The sequence below is a fragment of the Anoplopoma fimbria genome, chromosome 1 (assembly GCF_027596085.1).
Source record: "Anoplopoma fimbria isolate UVic2021 breed Golden Eagle Sablefish chromosome 1, Afim_UVic_2022, whole genome shotgun sequence".
Taxonomy (NCBI): domain Eukaryota; kingdom Metazoa; phylum Chordata; class Actinopteri; order Perciformes; family Anoplopomatidae; genus Anoplopoma; species Anoplopoma fimbria.
This window is the reverse complement of record NC_072449.1, coordinates 27,857,184-27,870,344: the sequence shown is the minus strand read 5'-3', so window position 1 is coordinate 27,870,344 and position 13,161 is coordinate 27,857,184. Positions and strand designations below refer to the sequence as shown.

The 13,161-nt window shown below is 39.3% G+C and overlaps 1 protein-coding gene across 1 annotated transcript; it reads left to right on the top strand.

Moving 5' to 3' along the window:
- Window positions 1-70: 70 nt before the first annotated feature.
- On the top strand, window positions 71-6,913 carry rhbdd1 (rhomboid domain containing 1). The gene is made up of 8 exons (XM_054598298.1): window positions 71-348; window positions 1,488-1,652; window positions 1,821-2,100; window positions 2,819-2,951; window positions 3,445-3,533; window positions 3,781-3,846; window positions 4,102-4,245; window positions 4,385-6,913. Exons 2-8 carry the CDS (start codon window positions 1,500-1,502, stop codon window positions 4,489-4,491), a joined length of 972 nt encoding a protein of 323 aa, XP_054454273.1. The 5' UTR covers window positions 71-348; window positions 1,488-1,499; the 3' UTR covers window positions 4,492-6,913.
- The last annotated feature ends 6,248 nt before the right edge of the window (window positions 6,914-13,161 follow it).

Genomic DNA, 13,161 nt, shown 5'->3' with positions numbered 1-13,161 from the left:
GAGATCAAGTCACTCAAAAGAGAGAAATCCGTAATGCGCATGCGCGTACAGACTGTTATTGTCACATGACCGCTGAGTCAACGCCGCAAACTTTTGCCGAGTAGCGACTTGTAACAGCTAGAAATGATGAAATATCAAGAAACGCAGACTTCTGACGTGTGACTGAGATATACAAACGTACATTAAGATTCTTCTCACAGCGTTGAATCACGTGACTCGATGTGCGGAAGTAAAACACGCATCTAACGCTGCTGTTAGCTTTAGCATTAGCTTTAGCTTTAGCTTTAGCATTAGCTTTAGCTTTAACTAAAGCAAGAGCATCAAGGAAGAAGGAAAAGGGGTGTGAGTGTGAGTTTACTTTCACATAATGTCTGCTTAATATATTCACTATCAGTTCTGTGCTGTATTGTATAATAATAATAATAATAATAATAAACCACCTGTTGAAGTGTGTTTTAACATTGCAGTATTTGTATATAACCTGAGTATGCCAGTGTTTTGTCCCTTGACATATAGTTGGAGAAAAAAAGAAAATCCCCTTAATTTTTTTTTTCTTTTGTAATGTTCTGAAAACATTAAATGTTTAATATAGGCATGTAAAGTCAAAAAGGCTACAAAACTGGGACACTTTTCTTTACACAGTTACACAGTTCAGTGACATGTCAAAGATGATGTGATGTCTTTAGAAAGCTAAGAAAATCCTTGTTTCAATAGTATATGAAACTCAAAATGCCCTTTGTTATTAATGTGACTGAAAATGAGTCAAATGTTTCACATTTTGTTTAAAATTCTATTTGAATAAATGATATTTTTGAAAGCTAACCTCACCTTTTAATTGCCAAATAATAACATACACTCTTACCAGCGGTCAAAACAATGCCATTTACTGCTTTTTATATAGAAATAAAATGTATATTATGCATAATTGAGTTCGGCATTTTGGCCCCCTGGGAAAAATAATTGCCCACCCCTGCATTAGACAGATCCCAAAGTGCCTGTGTGTGCATGCTGACTTTAGCTAATGGTTTTAATAGAAATCTGTGTGCACACTAAAGTTTTAGATAAGAAAAAAAAGAATTAATCTTTGTAAATACATAAATTCCTATTTTAAGATTTGATGCTTTGTCAGATATTCAACTAGTTAATCCAACTCATGGTCTTTGTTCTATCTAATCCAACTAAGCGACCAAAAATGTAATCATGTAGCTCTGTTTTTAATCAGACATTACAAGAAGACAATATAGAAGCGTGAAACACAAAATCCAGTTTACAATTAAAGACAACCAGTGGGTTTTAAGCTACTTTTTAAAGTCTTGAGCCTGATAAGTCTTCACAGAGTCGAGGAACAACAACAGCAAAAGCACATTGCCTTTAGTTCTCAGCTTTGACCTTGGAATATACAGAAATCTCTCATCCAGGCCCATTGGTTTCAACATCTTCCCTTGGGGCTTTTCTTAATTATAATCTCACAGTTGTATCTTCCCCAGTCTGTTTTCAGAATGCGGAACAGACACAGGGGATCCCATCTGGGCCTGATACTCCTGGCCTCCCAGGTGTTTCAGATGGGTGTGGACAACATCCCCCCAGTCACCCTCGCTGTCCTGGGACTCAACGTGTACCTTTACCTGTTCCCTGCAGCTCCACTGATGCAGGTAATGCACAAAAACAGAGACTATTATGGACTGATTATGATAAATTACTACTAATTGTCGCAGTCGGCTCCTCACATCTTGCAGGAATGACATGCACCATTGTCTTGTACTGTATTCATTTGATATTATCAGCACCAATATGAATAATACTATCTTTCTCACCTTCAGGCCTGTGTGAGTGTCCAGCAGGCATACTGGTTTAAAGACTGGCGCCGTCTTCTGCTGTCCCCGCTGCACCATGCGGATGATTGGCACCTCTACTTCAACATGTTGTCCTTCCTCTGGAAAGGCACCAAGCTGGAGCGACGGCTGGGCGGCCCCTGGTTCCTCTACCTGCTGTCAGTCTTCTCTCTGCTCACTGGAGTGGTCTATCTGGTGCTGGAGGCCATGTTGACAGAGTTCACCCAGGACCAATCCTACAGCATGGCCTGTGCTGTTGGCTTCTCAGGTACAGACTCATCTACAAAACTCTCAAAAGATGTACACTGGTATAAAATATTTGACTATGTAGCTCTACTGGTACGACATGGAATATTTTCTAAAAGTAAAGCCAAATAAATATAGGGCATTGTGTATTTAGTTATGTATTTGATTTAGACTCTGGGTCCTGTCTCAGACTTTTTGTCACGTGACTGCTGGACTAAGGCGAGTCAGTCATGGCATTCCAGTTGTGCTGAGAAGGGCAGAATTGAATGTTTTTTTTTGCAGGATCTGGTTAGAGAAAATGGTTTATTCAGGGGGAAAATATTGAGCTTTAATTTGGTTGCTCTTTCTGACAAAAAGCGTTCGTCACACATGATGTTGTCAAGTACCGTCTGGGAAGTTGAAAATCCGACAATAATGTCGGTTTTACCAGCTACTGGCTTTTATAAACGGTGTTTTTTTGGCCAATGTTTAAAGGGCACGCTTTAAAGTCCAGGTTTCTTTTTGTTTGGTTTTCCCTAGGCTGCCTTTTCTCTAATATTTGGATGCATCCAATTGTATGTTTATTGATATTTGTTATATTTTGATATCTTTTTCTTTTGTGACGATTCATTGCAGTATATATATATATATATATATATATATATATATATATATATATATATATATAAAAGCCGATTTAAAGTATCTGCTGTAAGTCTCACAATGTTGATTAATATTTGTTAAACGTGTGATATTTCTAGGTGTCCTGTTCGCTCTGAAGGTGCTCAGTAACCATTACCACCCTGGAGGTGTGACCTACGTGATGGGTTTCCCTGTGTCTAATAGTTATGTTAGCTGGGTGGAGCTAGTGCTGATCCACGTCACATCACCTGGGTGAGTTTCCAATCGGACATGATTGCATAAAAATTCATCAGGATTCCCTTGCCAGATAAACTGCAGAGATACTTGTGTGAACACTCTTGGTGTACGTAGCAGAGAACCAGCACTTCCAGGGTTAATTCCTTTGTTTTCAACTGGATAACCCATGCTTAAAGGAGCAGTTCACAAACGTTCAAGTTAATCTCTATATATTTGCTACAGTATGACAAGCCTGTTGTATACATCAAACCTCTACGGTGGATCTCCCCAAACACTTCATCAGATGATTCAGGCTTTGAGCCAAGGAAGCTGATTTCAACCTAAAATAATCCGTCAGGAGTTGAAAAGAAAAAAAAAAAGTCTAAAATATGCAGCACATCTTTAAAACACAGCTTTCGATTTTTAACGTTTTCCTTTTTCTACATGCTGTCAAATGTTATGAATCAAAATGCCCACCAGGTGGCAGTATTTCATTAGTTAGGAGTTAATCTGTGCTCTGCTTCTTCAGGACGTCTTTTGTCGGTCACCTGGCAGGTATCCTGGTGGGTCTGCTCTACACTGCTGGACCACTGAAGTTCCTCATGAAGAAATGTGCAGGTCAGAATTTAAGTGTGTTTTTTTCACGAGTTGTTTATCCTTGTGGATGTGCTGACTGCGCTTCTGTAGCCTTAGTCTCCTGTAACCTGTTAAAAGCCCCACTGTATGGTTTAACAAAAAGTCTAAAGGTACAGTTTTTCTTGAAAACAAAATCCCCAACCTTTAAATAGTAATATTTAAATGTGATCATTTTCAGTAACAATCAATACAGGATTTCTAAGTTTCTGCTTGTATACATTTTCAATAGGGTTCGTGACATCGAATGGATACAACTCCCGGCCAAATGCGCACTACAACTCCTCAGGCTCATCAGGTACCAATTAGGCTTTTTTCAAGAATTTGAAGTTGTTTAACTGCAACACAGAGCTTTGATTGTGTCATACCTTTTTGTTTGATCTCTTGAAAGAAAGATTTATCTTCAGACTAAATTGTGGAACAACGGCTGATTCCTTCAGCTACCCCAACTACCCTGTCTGACTTTTTTTCGGAATTGAATGAGCCTCAACCTAACATGTTTTCTTACGTTTTAATACTTATCCCATGCATGTCCTTATGTGTTTGTGTGCAGGCTACAGTGGCACAGGTGGAGGATACTCTGGATACCGGCAGTCTCCACCAGATTACACAACAAATCATACACCCCCTTACACCGGTGGACTGACGGAGGAAGAGCAGTTAGAGGCGGCCATCAGAAACAGTCTGAATGACAGAGGTAAAGGGAGGCGAGTGTTAATGAAGGGGGGGCTGGTTGTGGTGACACTGAATTCTAGAACCTGCCAATTAGAAGCCACTCTAGAAAAGAGTCAGCTAAAACCTTAAGTGTGTACATCTAATAATGTTTTATTTTATAGGACAACCCAGCCAGAGAGGAGCTCCTCCTCCCTACGGTTTCCAGCTCCCTGAGGAGGTAACAGCTGAGGATATCAGGTTGAGGAGACTCAGGAGGTTCGACAGTTGAACTGCAAGACCAATGGAGGGAAAGAAGAAGGTGTAGGTGAAGAGGAGCTCCATCCTGAAGCTTGGTCAAAATTCTGCTTCACAGGCTGAGGAAGAGCAACCCACATATGAGAAGGTCCAACCACACAGGCTGACACTTTTAACAGCTCTTTTATTGTGTGGTCCCTTGTGCCAAAGAGTTAATGTTAGCCATTGAAAGCTACTTGAGTGTGAATAACTAAAGAGTTCCAAAGCTTATGAGCAGGTTAGGTTTGGGAGTGTGTGATGATGCTGAAGCGGCTTCTCATTGGGGAATTAAGACAAAAGGTAACGGGCAGTTGTTTTGAATTTCTCAACAGATTTGCTGTTGTTACACCACTGAAAGTTGTCAAACAGATGCAGGACATAATACCAAATGCCTAGATTTAAAAAATGAGGACTTTTACTTTCTTTTTCTCCAGCCAAACCAGAGACCAGGTGTAGATCTAAATGCTGTATTTAAATTTGTCAAACCTGGACTATATTAACAAGTAGACTTCAGAGATATAAAATTCTGTTGCAACTTTGTTAAACCTTTTTTCTATTTTTGAAATGATAAAAAAAGGGCAGCAACACACGCTTTTTCTCCATCTACACCACGTACAACAAGTCTCGCTCAAAAATCTTGATACTTAAGACTTCTCAAACCTGGACCAGCTTATGTCGATGTTGTCAAATGTGATATACATCCAGTGGTTTCTGGTCTACACCTGTTCTTATGTGGTAGTAATGGAGTGAAATCAGCCTTTTTTTCTGTTCTCACAATTTGTATAAAAAAGGATTTTATTGGAGTTGGGGATTACATAAACCTGACAGTATTTTCATGCTGTTCCCTCCAACGATGTTCCTGAATGATTTCTGTTTCCTTTCAATCTGCTTTTCTCAGATTACCAAAAAAACATTATCATAATAGTGATAACGATAAGGCTACCGCCATAGTTGAATCCTGCTTCGATTGGGTAACATCTGGTTTCACAAAGGCCCAGCTGGCTCGTGTAAAGATGCATCTGTAGTAATTGTTCTTCTGCGCACGCGCACAGTACTGCTCATGGTAGCTGTTTCGGACTTGGAACAATCCACCCTGACCAGTGGTATATAATGTCGCCCAGTGTTATTAATGACATTAATTACCACCAAACATATATTGCGTAATATCACTTCTATTACACATGTAGGGAAAGCATTAAGCTACAAGTGATCTCCTTTTTTTTTAATCAACTTTACCACCGCACTACTCCGAACTTTCTAAAGTCCCCAAGCCATAGTGACACTGGCTGTAAGCAAAGTTACAAAAGCGACGTCGAAGAAGTACATCAATGGCTGTGATTCCCCTAAAGCCCTGAGGCATGATAAGAAGTAGGACAGCTTAAATTAGAGCCAAGAAATCCAACGAGCCGACAACCCCCATGGGTCCGAAACCATGCTGCAGTGGATACGATCGAAAATGTACGTCCCCCCGATGTGTCATTTCAAAGTAGAAAAAAGGGGCGTGTTAGAAATCCAGACTCAAAGTCAAGTCAATTTTCTTTATACAGCCAGATATCACTTGTAGAACTGTTTTGACATCAGACAGACTTGACAGTTTGTCTAGTTTGAGTTTTTTGCTCACTGCCAAGGGGGAGCGTGACAGAACATGAACGGTGGGGGGCTGAATGAGTGACGGGGGGGATGACAGGATGAGGACAGGGATGTGTCACAGAGCGCAGCAGGTGACGCAGTCTGTGCTTTAATGCATGCCTGTAGCGTGGGGGGCACCATCTTGGCATGTTGGTGGTTTTTATGTCTTTTTCTGTGTCTTCACAAGTTGCGTCTCAGTTTGTCGTCACACCTGTAAACGAGCAGTGGAATAGAGGAAACCGTGAGAGACACTCCCCCTTCCTGGTTCATGTGCGGTGGTGGATTTCAGTTGACCATCTCAGGTGGCAAGGCGGTGCAGTGGTAGCTGTTTATTGTGCAGAAGGTTCTGGTTCCAGCCCTTATGATCGGCGTCAGATGTGGGAAGTGGGATGTCTACTTGAATCAGTCCACCAACAATAGAAGTTGATCAGAATCTTAAATCAGTTCGGCGTCTGCTCTATTCCAGCTGACATAGTAACAGCACAAAACAAGAGTAAAACATTTGTAAAAGATGTTTCTTTAAAACTTGCTAGAAACCAAAAAGGTGTTTAATCAATTGCAATGGCCACAAACTGAGGCGTTTTCATCTCTTCAGATATTTTGTTTTCATTATTTGGCAACTAAACAATATACAATATCAGTGCTTTTTGTAAAAGATCTGAATGGTTTGCCTAACAGGTCAGATGTCAGTGTATGAGGTTTAAAATGAAATTGGGCTGAAAAGAGTGCTTCACTGCTCACACTCATTAAACGATGTAAACACAGCCCAAAGAATATATATATAATATTTACATATATATATATATATATATATATATAATATTTACATTTTGTTGTCACACTTTATAGACAAAGCCTGGGAATATTGTGTGTTTATATATATTTTTTTTACTTTACCTGTAGATGATCATCTATAGAGAAACGATGTCAGTCATAAAATAAAAGAAGTGGGAACAACACAGAAATGTACCGATATTTTTGTTCTTTAACACATGATGAAAGTACTTTTTATTGTTGATACTGTTATACTCTCACTCTAGTAGTTATATTGATGATTACGTGTTCTTTTCTTCGAGTATGAGCTATTATTAAGTAACAGTACTTTTACAGGAGTGCAGTATTTGGCCACTCTTCCTACCTTTGCCTGAATGGAAAGCCCTAGGTCTGAATACCATATTTACAGAAACATGCCACCATGACAGCAAAATTAACTGTACACCTGGAAGAAAAACACTTTCTATGAGGAATTTGTTCATAGTGCATTATAAAAATACTTATAATGAATAAGATCTGCTTATAATACTTTATAATTATAGTTATAAGCACTCATAAATATAATAATGCTTTATTACAATAATCATAACACACTATGGTGTAAAATATAAAGTTAAAAAAAGTAATTTTGCATAGATTTGATATTTTTTTCACTTTACTCAAAGCAAACAATGACCTCTTAGGGTAACTTGGAATGCATTATTATAAAAAAATGTATTAAAACTATGGAAATTAGAATTAACACTGTATGATCCCTGCAAAAGAAATATCAGTGAGTGACCAACAATTATGAAATATTATGATACCTGACCTAAGTCAATATAAGATGCTAAATAATGTGTTAAGATTCTAGTAAAAAAACATTGTGAATATTTGAGTGCTAAAGCCTTAATTATACAGTGCTACAAACAGATTATAAACAATATAAGTATGTATATAATGCATTAAAAGTCATGGGCGTCATCAAAATGTTTGTTCCCCTGTTATAAAGCGTAAAAGGTAGAGATGTTGTTGTTTAGATGTTTGATTAGAATGTCATCCTTCCATCATGGTGACCTTGAAGCCACTGGTAAACAAACGCACCATGCTGTTTCAGTCGGGGACATGTAGGTGGGCCCACATACCCCTCGGCTCTCTGACTGAGCTTATCAGAGGCGTGCCACCCCACTGCCATGTGCTGCAAAGCCACTTTGATCCCTTGCAGAAAATAAAAGAGCCTCCACTCAATCCATCATGAAGGTCAATTTGTCTTTGCATTCTGCTCCGAGCCCGCCGAGATCACAATAGACTCCCACTGGACCACTTAACGTACCGTTGCATTCATGAAAAAAAGCTTTTTGGATCTTTTTTTTTTCTTTTTTCTCCCCACTGTGCAGTGATTAAGTTCATCACACTCAAATCCTACTCAGCAACTCGTAAAGACTTGTGGAGAATGCTATTAGCTTCGTGCAGAGGTACAAGCCCAGGGCAACATTTTCAGAGCAATTTTATCGCTCGTGTGCCAGAGTTACATGCCGGCGTTGATGACTAAAGAAACTTCGCCACGCTATTTATAGGATAATCTCATGAAATCCCCCATCGCTCCCGACCCACCCTCCCACTTCTAATCATCCTGCAGACTTTGTTCTCCGCTCCACTCTGTTCTTCCCTGCCCCGTGGTGAAACTTAATGGAACTTCCTGTTTCGCTACCAAAGGCCCCGCGCACCCACACAAGTGTCTTCAGTGATTCAGGATGATTAGAGCTCTGTTCAACAGGACGGGGAGGGTGTTGTCGGTCAAATACACACACACACGGTTTTCAGACAATGTGTTATAAGGCACAATAATTGTAAAGTCAATGAAATGTGAAAAATGCTTGAGTCAAGGCTTTTCGATAGATTTCATGAAACAATGGCCTGCACACTATCAAAAATTGAGTGAGAGGCTCTTAAGATGTATAAGGTTTGTGACACACTGACCACAAAGGACCATCACCAGATAAACACTGAGTGTGTGTCATGGCTTTGTAGGTCGTTTTTTATTTGTTGTGTGTCTTTGTTCATGAAATCCTGCTGTTTTCCCTCACAGGGAAGTGTTTTTGTATTTATTCTACCACTAGGCCTCGTGTGCATTTTATGTCCTCGATGAAGGCCCAGAGCTAAAAATGCTGTCCTAGTCATATATTAATTCAAGCGGTGGCTCATGGTAATAATTATGATGTCAATTAAAACAAATCATTCAGTTATTTATAGAGCTATTTAAACAAAATGCAGTTATTTAAGCTATTTTTTTGTTTTTGTTTTTGCAGCAATATGCTGTCCTTCAGAGGTCAGTGAACAATCTTATCCACCTCATCTGTCAGCATAGGATTTGGACAATATCACATTATCCTTACAGGGAACCAAAGGATGGGGTTTCCACTGCTTAACTTGTGTCTTGAAGTTAGTGAACTTTAAAACATGGTATGGATTCAGCAAAAATCTGAATGAAGCAATGATAAAAACACAGTTTAATTCATATATTGTATCTTCACTGTGTACCGTGACACTTTTGTCCAGCATGGAGCCACAGTATTTGTGGCTCTGTGATTTCCTCAAGGACACTTCAGACATGTGGACAGCAGTAAACCAAAGAGATAGGACTACACTAGAATTAAATGAAATCTGAAAACCGACCGAACATAAAATAAGAACATGCTCTAGATATACAGTGTAGTATAGAACTTGCGTTGTGTACAAAACATTACCAACGCATGTTTTAGCTTCAGTATAAACCTGCTTTGATGATATAATTATTTAAGACTCTAAAAAATAAATCTGATAACGTTATAGCTGTTGTAAAAGTCATTTCTAAAAACACAAGCCCATAGCATAAACATATCTGCAGAGATATACGCTGTTATAGCAGTAGTTATAGCTTTTGCCGTCCAGTCGGCTTTGTTTCGTTCTGCTAATCGACAAATTTGCTCGTTGCCGTCGTAAATTTAATGTTTGATGTGTATCAATAGACATACCCCAAAAAATTTGATCTCAGCTAAGATGACTAGGACGCTACAGCTGATAGACAGCAGCTTGTGTTTGCCAAAACTTTCTGTGTAAAACTCACGCTCTGGAATTTCTTTTCCGAATGTGAGGGTAGAATTATTATTATAAACTATCATCCCAGCTTGGGTCAAAGGGGGTACCGAACAGGAGTCGCAGACCGAACCAAACTACCTGTATGGAACGGTTCGGTACAAACATGCACCGTACCACCCCCAATACAGATATAATAGAATCTGCGAAAGCGTAATATCAGCAGAAATATCCACCCAATCGATTAATTGTTTTAGCACTAATGAATGCACATTGTGATGTATCTATTTATATGGAAAAGAGCTTTTGGAACTTTTCTATATATTGAACTTTGCAGAGTTCATTTAAAGTTGAACTACCACCAGTCCATTTTTATTTCTCTTTATAAACGTGTGTCTTTGTGCTAAAAACCTCCAATTACACTGCCTGCCTTAGTTAGATAGTTAATCAAGCAAACTGAAACACACATAAAATACCAATTGATTGCATCCCCACCACAACCAGCCTCAGAGGTTTTACATTTTTCCACGGGTCAAATCTACTCTTTTTTTTACCTTGTTGTTTTCTGTGCTACTGTCACACAGTCTTACTCTCATACATTTCTCTCTTTTGTTCTCTCCTGCATCTCAGCGCGTCTCTCTCTGCTTTAGGAATTTTTCTCCCTTTTGAATTTTGATTCCTCCCCAGCGTGTGCTCTCTCCTCCTGCCTCTTCTAAAACTCTCTTTTTTCCCCCTTTTCTCTTTGCATCTCTGCCTCCTTGTGTGCATCTCTCTCTCACTCTCTCCTCCTTCCTTGATGTTTCTCGATTCGTCTCACACATCTAGCACTGGTTTTGATCTTGCTATACCTCTCTTTCTCTCATACTTTTTCCCTCTCTCTTTCTCTCTCTCTCTCACACACACTCTCAGTCTAAGTCTCTTTCCTCCTGGGTTGCCTGTAGATCAGAGATAGCATGTCTGTCAGTAAGCTACAGAGTTACCGAGCTCCTTGATTCATCCCAGCTATCTGGGTGACCCATTTCTGCACCAACTCGCACATTTCAATGCACTGGAATGAAATACTGTTAAGTGTTTTACCACATCAGTCCAACAATACACCTACACCGCTAACGTGGTCCTTTCTCTGCTATGGATCCTATGTTTACCAGGACATGATGTTTTGATGAAACTAAGCCAAGTTAGATTAGATTACATTGTTTACTAGCCACACAACCAAGGCCGGGTGGAATTTGTTTTTGCTAGAGTATGTTGTTCTCTGCAGCACCAATACATAAATGGACAACATCAACCAATCGAGGTAATGCATGTCAGTGGTATGAGAAGGAGAGAGGAGTTCAGAGTCAAAAACGTGCCTGCAAAGTGTGTAGTCTGAGTGGACATACACCTGTAGCGCCTCCCTGAGGCAAGGAGCATGGAGGAGTTGATGAACAGGATGTGAGGGGTAAGATGATGATCTTCTTCACCTGCTTTACCATTCTGTGAGAATGTAGAGAGACAACTCTGGGGAGAGATTTTGCCTATGATATTTAATTCCTTTTTAACAATCAGCAGTAGTTATTTTGCATGGTTGACTGTGCTGCCGTACCATGCTGTAAGAGATGACGTGATGATGGACTCAACAATGGCTGGGTAGAACAGAACGAGAAGCATTTGCTTGATGCGGTATTATTTAACTCTCTAAGAAAAAAACACTAATTGTTGAGCTTTTGCATTGATGTGTTCAGTGTTAGTTTTCCACCTCAGGTTAATGCTAATGATTGATAGTTGCTGGTTGGGGTAACACATGCAACGGAAGTCAATAAGGAGCGCCATGTTTTTTTTGGTGTGTTAAGCCGACCATTTTGAGAAATTCTCAACCAATTCTTGACCCTTTGAAAAAAATAATAAAATACATAAAATATAGGGGCAGCAAACCTGCAATCACAAATAATGTATTGTTAATATGTGTTGCCCTAGGGATATTTAACTGGCTGTTAAAGTGAAACCGAGTCTGTTAACTCGCCCTCACATCATTATATATACAGGGGCTTTAATGATAAAACTTATTTATTTATTATTTATAAAAAGTTATTAATTTTACAGAGGAAATTTATAAACTTTTGATTCTATATTTGACATCGTTGCAAATTAACATAGTATACATATGAACACTTGAGCTCATAAAATACTATACATTTCTAATATCGTATATACAAGTCAACACTAAAATGCTGCATCATGGTTTGACACTTCACTTCTTTTCAATACATGTTGCTGTTAATACCTGCATGTTATGTTTAAATAAAATTAAGAATAGGGTGCCTTTACTTGTGATAGATTATTTCTATATTGCAGTGTGTCACTTTTACAAAAGTAAGAATATACCTCTTTCTTCAGTTTACAGGATAAGATTCCCCCAGAGGAGCACACTCTGAGATCATTCTATGTCCTGCAGAATTTGGTCAATGTCTATGCAGGCTTTGTAAGGTTGATTACATTTCTGAAGAGAGTAATCTACCATATTAAACATCACCTTACTGTGTTCAACTCTGGAGAGGGAAATGGGGGCGGCTGTGGCGTAGTGCAATCACCTTACTGTGTTCAACTCTGGAGAGGGAAATGGGGGCGGCTGTGGCGTAGTGGAGAGCAAGGTAGTTCTCCAATCTCCAATCAGAGGATCGGTGGTTCGATACCCGGCTTCGGCAGTCGATGTGTCCTTGGGCAAGACACTTAACCCCAAGTTGCTCCTGAAGGCCATCGGTGTGGACTGGATGATGAATGTTAGTTAGAGTCTGATGGTGGCACCTTGATGGTAGCCTGTCATCAGTGTGTGAATGGGTGAATGATATGTAACATACTACTGACTGTAAGTCGCTTTGGATAAAAGCGTCTGCTAAATGACTGTAATGTACTGTAATTGTAGGACCTTTTCCAGTTTCCAGTGCAAAGGATGTTACTGATGGAGCAGAACATGCACAACCTAAAGCAGAACTCTTAGATACATCCATTGGGATTAATACTTCATATACTTTATTATATTCGTATTAGTCTGTTGCAATTATTGTTTTCGTAGTAATTTGCCTCTGCACTATACTTTTGCTCTGGTTTATGCTTTAAGATGCTTGTTTAAGAAAGGAGATGCACTTATGACTTCTGGTGACTAGTAGTTCTCTTGAATACCTATGTTGAATACACTTCCTGTAAGTCGCTTTGGATAAAAGCGTCTGCT